Source organism: Typopeltis vanoorti, chromosome 20, assembly GCF_054136105.1.
Source record: "Typopeltis vanoorti isolate ZY-2024b chromosome 20, IOZ_Tvanoo_1.0, whole genome shotgun sequence".
Taxonomy (NCBI): domain Eukaryota; kingdom Metazoa; phylum Arthropoda; class Arachnida; order Uropygi; family Thelyphonidae; genus Typopeltis; species Typopeltis vanoorti.
This window is the reverse complement of record NC_143568.1, coordinates 64,233,261-64,249,404: the sequence shown is the minus strand read 5'-3', so window position 1 is coordinate 64,249,404 and position 16,144 is coordinate 64,233,261. Positions and strand designations below refer to the sequence as shown.

The window sequence follows — 16,144 nt, the reverse complement described above, 5'->3', positions numbered from 1 at the left end:
GATGGGTGTTAAATGACCTCCCTGGCCTGCACTTAGTCTTCACCTCGACCCAATTGAATACTTGTGTGACGAAGCGGAGTGCCGATGAGATCTAGATCAGCACGTCCTCGATCTGTCGCTGAATCAGTGCTGATTTGATGGAAGAGGAGATAAATTCCACCTGATATCTGCGCATAATGGTGGAGCCTCCCTCAAAAGATGTAGGAGGTGATTAAAGCCAAAGGTTGACATACCAGATATCACAGTTCGCCTTCTGTTATCAATTGCAAATTGATTTTTAGATAATATTTATGTTAACTAGATTCGATTATATTTATGTCATCTGCTTTAAGAACCATTCATATCATATTTTTATGGAAACCCTTCCGTTTATTTTTTGCGAATTCAAGTTCGGTTCCTGTGTAAAAGAAACGCAATCCTCGTATGTTGACAGACAATTCTTTACTAATCAAGGTATTCATTTTTTTCCCCAGAAAAACCATGCAATATAAGCTACAGTAATGAGAAATAACACTATAATAGTATTCTTGATAAACGGGTAACGTGACTATAATGGACCTGTAGAAATTCAAACGGCGTACGTAAAATAAATTTATAAAATAAGAAAGAAAATAATCGTGTTTGTAATAAGAAGTTTAGCTTCTAATCAAGATATTTAAGAAGTTTGCTTAATTAGAACTTTGGATTTGGACGAGCTCAGAAATCAATAAATTCTCTACGTTTTTTAAACTGACTCTGTAGGTGTCGATTGAAGAAGAACAACGTGATCCACTTTCCACAACAGATCTCTAATTTCTTAATAGTTTTCAAAAATAAAGTTGAAATTTTATTTTTTACAAGCATAATAGCACAATTATCTAAATTACAGTATGTATTGAAATATAAATAAACTAAGTGTCATAAATTGTGGATTAAAATAATTTCCTGTTATTTTATACTGATAATATTCATTTCACCGTAAGTAAGCGAAGAGTACATAGACATCATATGAATTTTATGCATTTGCCACAAAATCGACTGCATTCATATTGGAAAAATCAAATAAGTAGCATAACACCGTACTACTCCTACTAGTACTATTACTACTAATAATAATAAATTTAGAGTAGTTATAGCTATTCCTTCGGAACGAATAAGTAGAACATTACTGAGAAAATTCTATACTATCAGTTCACAGTTATATAGAAATATACGATTTAGACACATATACGATAGATGCTAGAGGGGTCTCCATTTTTGTCGTTTCATCATTTACCTTTACTACTATAATTAGGATCGGCAGGACTTCATGTAAGATAATTTGATATTAAAATTTGAAATACACACATACACACATTTCATGAAACAAATTATAATAACAATAATTTCAATACTCAAGAAAAATGAAGATTACTTTATTACAGGAGGAAACACGCGTAGAGTTTCGGAAACAACACAATCCAAATATTTCATTTTGCTGACGGTGTCATAATTGAATTCTCCCTGGAATTAAAGAAAAATAAATTATTAGTGAATTCTAAAGATATAAATTATAGCTTATATTTTATCCCTAAGAAGTATTAAGTTGATAAACATCTATTTACAAATATTGCATATTACTCTTCATGAATTCACTTCAGGAAAGTCGAATCACATGCTCATGTGCATTTCCTAAACAAAGAAAAAACAACAATTAAATTTTACCCCTTAGACACCCGTCTTCATTAAGACGGGTATGTCTAAATTGCATCTAAATTTATTTGCAATATGTAATACGCGTAAGTCCTATTGCATTTATTTGCTATATGCATTATGGCCTCTTGTATGTGGGAATGGTGCATATATAAGAAGTAAATATCATACCTGACTAGTTGATCAGACTTTAATGAAGTTTAAGAGTACAGATATACTACTCTGAATTTTAGAATATTTTTATAATCGGTTGTTTATTTTTTAGGCTATTTCACTTATTAATGGTTGACAATAAGAAGAATACAAAAAGTCCTGCATGTTTCAAATTTGTGCCTAATTATGTGTGCTTTTTTCCAATCGAAATAAGAAATATTTTGCTACGAATACCCAAAACTTTCGTTTTTTGCTGTCTTCTACTATCTGCTATCTACAACGAGTATTGTCGCACTGCATCGATGCTGAATTTTTATTCGTTGATACTTTCCCTTTTCCTTTCCACAGCGATTTTCTCTAACCATAATCACAGGAAAGATATCACTTTCTTTATTCCAGATTCATTTGGATCCATTTACAGCATAGTCGGGTAGTTGCAATTCATCTTTAAGAGCAAAACAGCTGTTGTTGGGAAATCCTGGATTTGAATGTATTCTAGAACGAAAAGAACTTTTATATGGCTGAGCAAACGATAAGGAGAACCATTCGCGTATGCAGGCAGAGGGATATCACCCAATCAGGCGGGTTTATCATACTTCAAGACAGAAAACCAATAACAGACATTGCATATTGCAGTCATAAGAGTTCGTTATCATATTGAGACAGATATGATTTTGAAATGTGCATCACACACACACACACACGCACGCACACACACACACACACACACACACACACACACACACACACACACACACACACACACACACACACACACACACACACACACACACACACACACAATGGCTCTTCGTGCAAGTACCAACGGATCATGAGGATATTTTTTCGCTTATTCGTTGAATTTTGCCGAGTTGCATTGCCGCACTGTTTTCATTCAAACCTGAAACTGAAGGTCTCACATTAAATCCTTAAGAAGATTTACATTATGAAGATTCTTCAGTTGCATCTAATCTATGATCTTCTTCGTAGCAAGCAAACTAAACTTTTCATAAATGCTTTCTAATGTTGCTGGTATTCTAATGAGAAGTCAGGATATTAAATTTAGGTTTGTCTGGTGGTACTTGTTTAATATTGCATAACGGATGCAATTTCTGAAATAAGAGCAGGGTGTGAGATAACAAGATAGTTATGCTGAAAAATTCAGTATCAGGTCTTGCCTCGTTACGTGATTCGAGGCATTGATTAATTCGACCATAAGGATGCTAGTATTGGCTGACAGTTCAAACTCCTCCCTGCCACGGTGTACCAAGGGAGTTATCACACTTCAGAAACCAGGTATCATAACCTAACCTTTCGAGAAATGAGAACTATTTTGATGAACAGCTTGGCACACAGTTGCTTACTTCTGAACAAATTGTACTTAAATACGTTGTATTTGAAAGTTCTGTTTATAAATGTGGCTTTTTGTAATGGCGTGACAAGCGCCATGTTTGGTGCTTTTTATTTGTGTAGAATTTATCATTGAGGGAAAAAACGTGGCTTATTTAGTTCTCAATATTATTCTCTTCACCTTTGCAGTAACAATATGTAACTACATTTGAAAATGACGAAGAAAGTATTATCAAAGTATATCGTTATCATAATTTGCAATTGCAAATTAAAGCTCATTTGCTAAATCAGTTTATTTACAATTTAGCTGTTATTGATAGAAAGGCAGAAGGGATACGTACGTATTCGTCAAAGATCTTATCCACTTCCTCTATAAGCTTTTCCTGACATTCTGGATGTAAAGCCAAGCTATGTGTAGTAAAAGACAACGTAGACGCGGTGGCATCGTATCCAGCAATGAAGAACAGAACACACTGAGCCACCAGCTCTTCTCGAGAAAGTTCTGAAAATTTTATTGAATACTAACGTTAGTCAATAGTTGATTTCACTGTGTTGCATGCAACGAGTATGAATATGTTGCGGTTGTTTTAAAACAAATATTGTATTACATAATATTAATTGTTTAATTTAAAAAATAGCCTGAACCTAACTTATAATTTATACAAAAAAAAACGAATAGCAAAGTAAATTAATAACAAAATACCTAAATTTGTGATAATCCTAGAAAATCGATGTCAGAGCCATAACAAATACATACAGTTCACTAGTTATATTTCAATATAATAACATTCCTTAAAAATACGGTTTTATAACTTGTGGTAGAGAAAATTCTGAATTGAAGAATAAAGTAATTCTTAAAGGTAACGAACACAAGCAGTTTGCTATACGTAGGATGCAACACAAAAATCACTGAAATATTCATCTTTATAGTATTATCGATCATTAAAATAAATCTTGTTGATGTAAAATTGATTTGAATGCAGAAGAAAGTTTAGTGTAGTTGCGTACAACATAATAGTTTTCTTTCACCATTTAATAGGATAAGTAGTTGCAGTACAAATAAAATATTTCTACGTTTTTCTTCTGTAATCATTGATTTACCCCCGGAATCTATTTCTCAAGCAAATGAAACACGCTATTTCAATATGGAGTTTTCTAAAATATGTGCAAACTTATGACACTGTCATCAGCAGGAACAAACCAAGAGTACAGCGCATTGCGGCATCTCATATCTTTGATAAATGAAAAAAAAAAAATATATATATATATATGACTAAAAAACCGAGAATTAATTAAAAACTTTAATGATAAAAAACACAACTAGTTTCGACTTTTTACAGCCTGCATCAGGTATATTTTTAAGAAGAAACATGAAGATTCTAAGAAACTGAGAAGCACAGATAAATTGCTGTACATAATTGAAATAAAAAACGTTGTATTAACATTCAAGTTGTTCTATTTTTACGTGTCATCGTTTGTTGTATGCGTGCTAGAAGACTCTCGAGAACGCCAGTACTGAATAACAGCATTATGCCTATCAGGGATGTTATAGCTTAAATTGTTGTTCAAATGTTCAAGATTAAGGACAATCTCCCTGGATTTCACTATCTTTCTTTCAAATTCATCATTGCAGCGGAAAATGTTTTCAGATCTATCCCAGGAAATTGAGTGACCTTAAAAAACATCATGAGGATTGTTAGAGAAGAGAATATGGCTGGATAAGGCACTGGCATGTCATCTTTTATAGGAAATGTCTCTTTTATGTTCTTCCATATGAAGTTCAATAGACTTATTAGTTTGACCACAATAAGGAATATTACAGTTACACCATAGTTTATATACGCCAGGATATTTCGAATTGTGATGCTTAGGCTTAGGATGGCTTATAAGACATCGGATTTTTGGAAGTGTAGTGAATAATGTCCTGATGTTGTACTTCTTAAGGACTTTAGCCAGTTTTTGGGAGACCGAAGTGATGTATGGAATTGAGATGTTACCTTTAAAATTGGTAGTTTCTGTATTGTGGTGCCTAGGAGGATCTAAAAGAAAAATTTCTTAATTGTTCTTTTATGATATCCATTTTGTTCAAAAATATGTGAAAAGTGATTAATTTCTTTTTGAAGCTCATCTGGATCGTTCAAAAGAGAGCGAGCTCTGTGTCCCAATGTGGAAATAGTTCCGAGTTTCTCTGGTGGAAAATGATGAGAAAGACTGTGAAGATATCTATTAATATGCGTTGGTTTTCTGTACATAGAGATTCTAAATTTTCCAGAACAGCGTGAGAGCTTTATATCCAAAAGAAAGGGAGTTATCATGTTCTAGTCCTGCCGTGAATTTTATATTTGGATGCTGGTTATTTAGATGATAAAGAAAATCCATGAGAGAGTTTATGCCGTCACTCCGTATAATAAAAATGTCATCTACATAACGCTTCCAAACTTTTGGTTTAAACGAAGAGGACGATCTACCTCTTGTTTCGAAGTCTTCAAGGTAATATTCGCCAGAATAGGGGATAAAGGGTTCCCCATCGCCAAGCCCTGGTTCTGTTTATAGATGGTGTCTTGATATCGGAAATAGCCAGATTGAACGCAATGCTTTATTGTCTTTGAACGGATTGTCTCTGCTATAAGCCAGGAGTTCCACGTGTGATCTTCAGTTCCGCCAAATTAGTACAATGAGTACAGGTCGAGTGATTATTATGGGGGACGTCAACTATGAAGATATAGACTGGAAGGAAGAAAAATGGCATGGCAGGACGAAAATGGAATTCATACACCTGCTAAGAGATAATTACCTAAGTGGAATTGTGGGTGATGGTTCGAGATAAGGACTCATGTCGTGATTGGTGGAACACCCTGAACAAAATAGGGGTAGTAATGTCTGTAACCTGTGTGTATGTTGTTATCAGATGAAGATAAGTGATGTAATTTGTTAGTTGTAAATAAGTGATGCTATTGTTTTGAATGGAAAATGAAGATATATTAGTGGATAAGGATTTGTGTCTTAATTGGTGGGACACTTTAAACCAAACAGGGGTAGGGTGAATGGGGGAAGCAACGTCAATGTCGTGGATGTGTGTTGTTACGAGTTGTGGATAAGTAAATGGTTTCTGTATAGCCTTGTGGGTGATGGTATAGATAAGATAGTTTGGAATTTCGCTGGGGGAACCTTCTGTCAGGGACATAACATGGTGTGTTTGCTATGCTTAAAGCATTCTGGGTGATGTTCAGAGACAAGGAATCGTGACGTTATGTGTTTGGAAATTTCTGGGGAACATATGTTTTTGTGACATCACGTGGTGTTTTGGTTTGCCTATGTAATTGTGGCCTATGTTTTGAGATAAGATATCTTGTACTTTCCCAGGGTGACACACATCCATCATTGTGATCAAGTTTTGTCTATAGATGGCAGTACTAATTTTTCAATATAGTTTGGGGTATTTCTTTCCTGTTAAAGACTATGGAATTCTTAGAGTGGAGTCGAGATGGCAGCAGCGTTTAGACTTTTTCTGAATGTGTCCCTCAAACACACACGTTTTTTTCATAACTGATGCATTTTTATTTTATATCCTAATTCTAATTCATATTTTATTTATAACGCATCCGAATATTTTGATTTGTCTTCATTTAAGATGCCTGTGTAGCTCAGTGGATGTGCCGTTTGCACACCACTGCGCTTGGCCGCAGGAAGGAATACTTGGTTTCGAGTCTAGTCGGCGACTAGAGGAAATTTTTCTAAGCCTTTTTTCGACCGGTTCCCGAGTTAGTCGATCTCTGGCATGGGCAAGCGGGTTTTTCCTCCCGGAAACTCGGGTTTTTCGTCCCGTAAACTCAGAAAATCGATCGTAGAACCCACATTACTTCAGACATTAAATATATTGTGTTAGGGTTAGGAACCACGAGATGGCGGCACATTTGAGCCGTCTCTCTTCACTGTGTACTGCTTAATTAGTGATAGCCTTGGGCCATCTATCTCTGATTGGTACCAGTGGAGATTGAACTGCCCACTCAGTCTCCAAAAGTTAGATAGGGCTAAATGGCCTCGCCTACTCCCCATATACGGGAATAAAAAGGCGTTAGCTGATTTTTTTTTTTACATTTAAGATCTTAAACTTCATTACTTTTTCTAATTAACGTTATATTTTTAACAATATGTTTGGCTATTGGTATTTTTAGTTTACAGTCAAGAGAAAAACCAAGCAGGATTTCAAAAATTAATTAAAATAAACGGAGACTTGAATGGATTACAACAACTTTTGTATATAGTTTAGATAATTTAAATTACTTAAAGTCTTTCCAGAATGGCTTTTCTTAATGCGAATAGATATTCCAAAATAGTTGAATTTTATATCCACAGCACAACACACACACACACACACACAAAACATATGAGCTGAAGGAACGACATTTCTGTAAATAACCAGAAAATCAAGTTGACCACATCCTTCAGATTTCCATCCATTCGGTACCTCTTCATTAATTCCTTCGCATGGTGCCTCATGCTATGTTTTCTCACGCTTTCTGTCTAAAACGACATCATAGATTTGAGAGTAGTTAATGCTTCCTGTTTTTGGAATTCTGGTAGATTTGGTACTAGGAATCGTTTCTTTTGTTTCTCTATTTTACTTTAAAAATCAGTTAACTACATTTTCTAGCCAAAATAACTGAGCAATAAATAAATAATTAAATAAATGTGTGTGAAAGTTTTTTCTCCACACTGTTGATTTTTTCATTGATTTCTTGAAGATTACTCATTAATTTCAGGTCTTAGTTTTCGGTCCTCTTTGTGTCTTTAGTTAGTCATTTTGTAAATAACTAATCACATCCTGTGCTAGATGACTTGCAGTATTGTTCAAAAGGTATCATTTCCCAAGGATGCTTGTTCCCACAGACTTACACATGTGACTAACTGATTTTAGCATTCACATAATTGTGACGACACATATCCTAATCTTATTCATTCCTGATTAAGGAGCCTCAACACTTATTGTTTTCGAGTTGATTGCATATATGTTTACATTTTGTGTTTCTAAGAAAGTGAATTTGATCTCATGTCATCGATGAGAACTAAGTTTATTCGATGTCACGTGTTCTCGTTATTGGTTTTCCATTGATTATGATTTTTCTATAAATATACAGTAACAGGATTTGGAGATTCGTAGTCTCTTTTCAAGCATTTGCAATATATACATGCTGTTAGAAGTTTGCAGTTACGATATGAGCAATTCTGGAGAAAATGTAAGTTAATGTTTTTAACAATGCAATGTCATTTGTAAATATTAAAACTAGTTGAGTTTTTTTTTTTAGGGTTATTGGGAAAGATTTTGAGGGCAGATGTTAAATAAAAGTGTGTTAGTGAGAGATCGCATAGTGTTGCAATTGCAAAAACACATTATCATGAAAATATTTATTTATTTCTAAAAGAGATTTCCGAAATCTAGAAAGTAATTTTTTTTTTGATAGGATCATTGGGAAATATATTGAGGGCGAATGTTTAATAAAAGTGAGTTAGTGAAAGATCGTGTATTGTCGCAATGGGAAAATAACATTATGATGAAAAATATTTATTTATTTCTAAAAGAAGTTTATGAAATCTAGAAAGTAATTTTTTTTTCATGTTAGGGTTATTGGGAAAAATTTTCAGGGCAGATGTTAAATAAAAGTCTGTTAGTGAAAGATTGTGAAGTGTCGCAATTTCAAAATCACATTATGATGAGTAACATTTATTTATTTCAAAAAGAGATTTCTGAAATCGAGAAAGTAATTTGTTTCTTCTTACGTTATTGGGAAAGATTATGAGGGTGCAAGATAAATAAAAGTGTTACTGAAAGATCGTTTACTGTCGCATTTGGAAAATAACATTATGATCAATAACATTTATTTAATTGCAAAAGAGTTTCTGAAATCTAGAAAGTAATCTTTTTTCTTATTAGGGTAATTGGTAAAGATTTTTTAGCACAGATGTTAAATAAAAGTATGTTTGTGAAAGATTTCGTAGTGTCGAAATTGAAAAATCACATTATGATGAATAACATTTATTTATTTCTAAAAGAGATTTCTGAAATCTAGATTGTAATTTTTTTTTCTTGTTAGGGTTATTCGGAAAGATTTTGAGAAGAGATGTTAAATAAAAGTGTGTTAGAGAAAGATCATGTAGTTTCGAAATTGCAAAATCACATTGTGATGAATAAAATTTTTTTATTATTTTATTTCTAAAAGAGATTTCTGAAATCTGGAAGGTAATTTTTTCTTCTTAGGATTATTGGGAAAGATTTAGACGGTGGCTGTTAAATAGAAGTGTGTTAGTAAAAGATCGCGTAGTGTTGCAATGGCAAAACCACATTATGATGGATAACATTATTTTATTATTTCTAAAAGAGATTTCAGAAATCTTGAAAATAATTTTTTTTCTTGTTAGGGTAATTGGGAAAGATTTTGAGGGTGGATGTTACATAAAAGTTTGTTAGTGAAAATCGCGTAATGTCGCAACTGCAAAATGACATTATTATTATTATTATTATTATTATTATTATTATTATTATTATTATTATTATTATTATTATTTCGGGCTACTCCAGGGAGTCCTTAGACTCATCGAGGGAGGCCCTAAACTCCGTGTCCACACAACTATTTGACATTCTCACAATATCTATCATACCTTGCCTTGAACTCGCTCACTGTCATAGCATCCACAACTGACTCTGGCAGCTTATTACACTCATTCACCACTCTAAATGTAAAGAACCCAGCTCTAACACCCCTGCTAAACACACTCTTGCCCAGGTTCCATAGGTGTCCCCCACCACCAGTCCTGATCTCAAAAATATCCTCTGAATTAATCTTATAGAATCATTTTAGCAATTTGAATGTCTCAATCATATCTTCCCTTTTCCGCCTATCAACTAGTTTCTGCAACCCACAAATCTTCAACCTGTTCTCACATGGTTCATTCCATAGTCCTGCTATCATCTTAGTCAGTCGCCTCTGGATCCTTTATAACTCCTCCCCATCAAGAAGGAACCGAGGTGACCAAATCTGGGCACAGTAGTCGAGATGAGGTCTTATCAGGGCTCGGTACAGAGGTATAATAACTTGCTTGTCTCTGCTCGTCAAGGTATTTTTCAACAACCAATTGAGTTGATGAGCTGTTTTAGCTACTTTTGCAATGTGCCCCCTAAACTTCATCTCCCTACCCACCAACACTCCCAAGTCACTGGCCTCATCAATCTCTTGGAGTACAGTTCCACCAATGTGGTATACTGCTGCTAAATATTTCACCCCAAATGCATAACCTTACATTTTATCACATTAAATTGACATCCATTCTCCTTAGCCCAGAACTCCAATCTATCTAAGTCATCCTGCAAGACTTTGACATCTCCTGCATTCACTATCGCCCTATCCAACTTTGCATCATCAGCAAACAAATGAACTGTTCCACTTAGATCCTTCCCTATATCGTTAATGAACAGATTAAACAGCAGTGGTCCAAGAACAGAACCATGCAGCACACCACTAGTCACAGGCTGTCTTTTGGACTCTACTCCTGAATAAACTACTCTTTGATATCTCTCCATCAACCACCCACCTATCCATCTCACCAACCCTATATCCATTCCCATATGTTGTAGTTTATGGATTAGAATTCCATGTGGTATCCTGTCAAACGCTTTTGCCAGGTCCAGCAGTATCACTGTAAACCCATTTCTCTTATCCAGTTCTGCTGTCATTATGATGAATAACATTTATTTATTTCTAAAAAAGATTTCTTGTTAGGGTTATCGGAAAAAGTTTCAGGGTAGATGTTAAATAATAGTTTGTTAGAGAAAGATCGGGTAGCGTTGCAATTGCAAAATCATATTATTATTATTATTATTATTATTATTATTATTATTATTATTATTATTATTATTATTATTATTATTATTATTATTACCACGGGCTACTCCAGGAGTCCTTAGACTCATCGAGGGAGGCCCTAAACATCATGTTCACACAGCTGTTCAACATTCTCACAGTATCTATCATACCTTGCCTTGAACTCGCTCACTGTCATAGCACCCACAACAGACTCTGGCAGCTTATTCCACTCATTTACCACTCTAAAAGTAAAGAACCCAGCATTATGATGAATAACATTTATTTATTTCTAAAAGAGATTTCTGAACTCTAGAAAGTAATTTTTTTTCTTGTCAGGTTTATTGGGAAAGATTTTTAGGGTGGATGTTAAATAAAAGTGAGTTAGTGAAAGATCGCGTAGTGTCGCAATTATAAAAGCACATTATGATGAATAACATTATTTTAATATTTCTAAAAGAGATTTCTTGTTAGGGTTATCGGAAAAAGTTTGAGGGTAGATGTTAAATAATAGTTTGTTAGAGAAAGATCTGGTAGCGTCGCAATTGCAAAATCATATTATGATGAATAACATTTATTTATTTCTAAAAGAGATTTCTGAAATCTAGAAAGTATTTTTTTCCTTGTTAGGGTTACCGGGAAAGAATTTGAGGGCAGATGATAACTAAAAGTGTGTTAGTGAAAGATTGTATAGTTTCGCAATTATAAAATCACATTATGATGAATAACATTATTTTATTATTTCTAAAAGAGATTTCTGAAATCTAGAAAGTAATTTTTTTTCTTGTTACGGTTATTGGGAAAGATTTTGAGGGCGAATATTAAATAAAAGTTTGTTAGTGAAAGATCGTGTAGTGTCGCAATTCGGAAAGCACATTATGACCAATAACATTTATTTATTTCTAAAAGAGATTTCTGAAATCCAGAAAGTATTTTTTTTCTTGTTAGGGTTATTCGGAACAATTTTGAGGGTAGATGTTAAATAAAAGTGTGTTAGAAGAAGATTGCATAGTAGCACAATTGCAAAATCATATTATGATGAATAACATTCATTTATTTCTAAAAGCGATTTCTGAAATCTAGGAAGTAATTTTTTCTTGTTAGGGTTATTGAGAAAGATTTTGAGGTGGATGTTAAGTAAGTGTGTGTTAGGGAAAGATCGCATAGTGTCGCAATTGCAAAATGATATTATGAAGAATAACATTTATTTATTTCTAAAAGAGATTTCTGAAATCTAGGAAGTAATTTTTTTTTCTTGATAAGATTACTGGGTAAGATTTTAAGGGCAGAAGTTAAATAAAACTGTGTTATTGAAAGATCGCATAGTGTCGCAATTATAAAATCACATTCTGAAGAATTAACATTTATTATTTCTAAAAGAGATTTCTGAAATCTAGAAAGTAATATTTTTATTGTTAGGGTTATTGGGAAAGACTTTGAGGGTGGATGTTAAATAAACGTTTGTTAGTGAAAGATCGCGTAGTGTCGCAATTGAAAAACAGATTATGCTGAATAACATTTATTTATTTCTAAAATAGATTTCAGAAATCTAGATAGTAATTTTTTTCTTGTTAGGTTTATTGGGAAAGATTTTGAGGGCAGATGTTAGACAAAAGTTTGTTAGGGAATGATCGTGTAGTGTCGCAATTGAAAAATCATATTATGATCAATAACATTTATTTCTTTCTAAAAGAGATTTCTGAAATCTAGAAAGTATTTTTTTCTTGTTAGGGTTATTCGGAGATATTTTGAGGGTATATGTTAAATAAAATTGTGTTAGTGAAAGATAGCATAGTGTCGCAAGTGCAAAATAATATTATGAAGAATAACATTTATTTATTTCTAAAAGAGATGTCTGAAATCTATGAAGTATTTTTTTTTCTTGATAGGGTTACTGGGAAAGATTTTGACGGCAGATGTTAAAAAAAGTGTGTTAGTGAGAGATCGCGTAGTGTTGCAATTGCAAAAACACATTATGATGAATAATATTTATTTATTTTTAAAAGAGATTTCCGAAATCTAGAAAGTAATTTTTTTTTGTTAGGGTCATTGGGAAAGATTTTGAGGGCGAATGTTAAATATATGAGTTAGTGAAAAATCGTGTATTGTCGCAATTGGAAAAATCACATTATGATGAAAATATTTATTTATTTCTAAAAGAGATTTCTGAAATCTAAATTATATTTTTTTTTCTTGAAAGAGTTATTCGGAAAGATTTTGAGAAGAGATGTTAAATAAAAGTGTGTTAGTGAAAGATCATGTAGTTTCGAAATTGCAAAATCACATTATGATGAATAACATTATTTTATTTCTAAAAGAGATTTCTGAAATCTGGAAAGTAAATTTTTTGCTTCTTAGGATTATTGGGAAAGATTTAGAGGGTGGATGTTAAATAGAATGTGTTAGTGAAAGATCGCGCAGTGTTGCAATCCAAAACCACATTATGATTTATAACATTATTTTATTATTTCTAAATGAGATTTCTGAAATCTTAAAAATAATTTTTTCTTGTTAAGGTAATTGGGAAAGATTTTGACGGTGGATGTTAAATAAAAGTTTGTTAGTGAAAGATCGCGTAATGTCGCAATTGCAAAATGACATTATGATGAATAACATTTATTATTAATAAAAGAGATTTCAGAAATCTAGGAAGAATTGTTTTTCTTGTTAGAGTTATTCGCAAAGTTTTTTGGGCGGATGTTAAATAAAAGCTTTTTTATGAAAGATCGCGTAGTATCGCATTTGGAAAATAACATTATAATGATTAACATTATTTTATTATTTCTAGAAGAGATTTTTGAAATCTAGAAAATAATTTTTTTCTAGCTATGGTTAATGAAAAAGATTTGAGGGCAGATGTTAAATAAAAGTGTGTTAGTGACAGATCATGCAGTGTTGCAATTGGAAAACCACATGAATAATGATGAATGATGATGAATAATGATGTTATGATGAATAACATTTATTTATTTCAAAAAGAGATTTCTGAAATCTAGAAAGTTATTTTTTTTTCTAATTAGGGTTACTGGGAAATATTTTAGGGCAGATGTTAAACAAAAGTATGTTAGTGAAAGTTCGCATAATGTCGCAAAATCACATTTCGATGAATAACGTTTATTATTTCTAAAATAGATTTCTGAAAACTATAATGTAATTTTTTTCTTGTTAGGGTTATTGGGAAAATTTTTGAGGGAAGATGTTAAATAAAAGTGTGCTAGTGAAAGATCGCATAGTGTCGGAATTGCAAAATCGTATTATGATGAATAACATTTATTTATTTCTAAAAGATATTTATGACATCTAGAAAGTAATTTTTTTTCTTGTTATGGTTATTGGGAAAGAATTTTTTGCACAGATGAAATAAAAGTGTGTTTGTGAAAGATTTCGTAGTTTCGGAATTGCAAAATCACAAGTAATTTTTTTTCTTGATAGGGTTATTGGGAAATCTTTTGAGGGCACGGGTTAAATAAAAGTGTGTTAGTGAGAGATCATGTAGTTTCGAAATTGCGAAATCACATTATGATGAAAAACATTTATTATTTATTAGTGATGGCAGATGTTAAATAAAAATGTGTTAGTGAAGTCCAGCAGGTATTGTTTTTCTTGTTAGGGTTATTTGGAATGATTTTGAGGGTGGATGTTAAATAAAAGTGTGTTAGAGAAACATTACATAGTTGTACAATTGTAAAATCACATTATGATGAATAACATTCATTTATTTCTAAAAGCGATTTCTGAAATCTAGGCAGTAATTTCTTTCTTGTTAGGGTTATTGGGAAAGTTTTGAGGGTGGATGTTAAATAAAATCGTGTTAGTGAAAGATCGTATAGTGTCGCAATTGCAAAATCATATTACAATGAATAACATTCATTATTTCTAAAAGAGATTTCTAAAATATAGAAAATAATTTTTTCTTGTTAGGGTTATTGGGAAATATTTTTTTTAGCACAGATGTTAAATAAAAGTTTGTTAGTGAAAGATCACGTATTATCGGAATTGCAGAATCATATTATGATGAATAACATTTATTTATTTCTAAGATAGATTTCTGAAACAAGAAAGTAATTTTTTTCTTGTTAGGGTTATTGGGAAAGATTATGTGGGAGAATGTTAATAAAAGTTTCATAGTGAAAGATCCCATAGTGTCGCAATTGCAAAATCATATTTTGATTAATAAAATTTATTTATTTCTAAAAGAGATTTCTGAAAACTAGATAGTAATTTTTTTCTTGTTAGGTTTATTGGGAAAGATTTTGAGGGCAGATGGTAAATAAAAGTGTGTTAGTGAAAGATCGCGTAGTGTCGCAATTGGAAAATAACATTATGATGATTAACATTATTTTATTATTTCTAAAAGAGATTTCTAAAATCTAGAAAGTATTATTTTTCTAGCTATGGTTATTGAAAAAGATTTTGATGGCGGATGTGAAATAAAATTTTGTTAGTGAAAGATCGCATTCTATCGCAATTGCAAAATCACATTATGATGAATGACATTTTTGAGGATGGATGTTAAATAAAAGTGTGTTAGTGAAAGATCGCACAGTGTCGCAATTGCAAAATCATATTTTGATTAATAAAATTTATTTATTTCTAAAAGAGATTTCTGAAATCTAGAAAGTATTTTTTTCTTGTTTTGGTTATTGGGAAAGATTTTGAGGGTGGATGATAAATAAACGTTTGTTAGTGAAAGAACGCGTAGTGTCGCAATAAGCCCATTATGAACAATAACATTTATTTATTTCTAAAGAGATTTCCGAAATCTTGAAAGTATTTTTTTTCTTCTTAGGGTTATTTGGTAAAATTTTGAGGGCAGATGTTAAATAAAAGTGTTAGTGAAAGATCACGTAGTGTCGCAATTGCAAAATCACATTATAATGAATAACATTTATTATTTCTAAAAGAGATTTCTGAAATCTAGGAAGAATTTTTTTTTTCTTGTTAGGATTATTCGCAAAGATTTTTATGGCGGATGTTAAATAAAACCTTTTTTATGAAAGATCGCGTAGTGTCGCAATTGGAAAATAACATTATGATGATTAACATTATTTTATTATTTCTAAAAGAGATTTTTGAAATCTGGAAAGTAATTTTTTTTCTTGTTAGGTTATTGG

The 16,144-nt window shown here is 32.2% G+C and overlaps 1 protein-coding gene across 1 annotated transcript in view; it reads right to left on the bottom strand.

Annotated features, from left to right (window-relative positions):
- Positions 1-16,144, bottom strand: part of LOC150095506 (cytochrome P450 3A8-like) — a 93,453-nt gene that overhangs the window by 21,617 nt on the left and 55,692 nt on the right. The window contains exons 10-11 of the mRNA XM_090410695.1: positions 3,516-3,676; positions 1,394-1,482 (exon numbers count right to left, since the gene is read on the bottom strand). Of these exons, the coding sequence (XP_090266821.1) occupies positions 1,394-1,482; positions 3,516-3,676 (250 nt within the window). The remainder of the gene's footprint in view (positions 1-1,393; positions 1,483-3,515; positions 3,677-16,144) is intronic.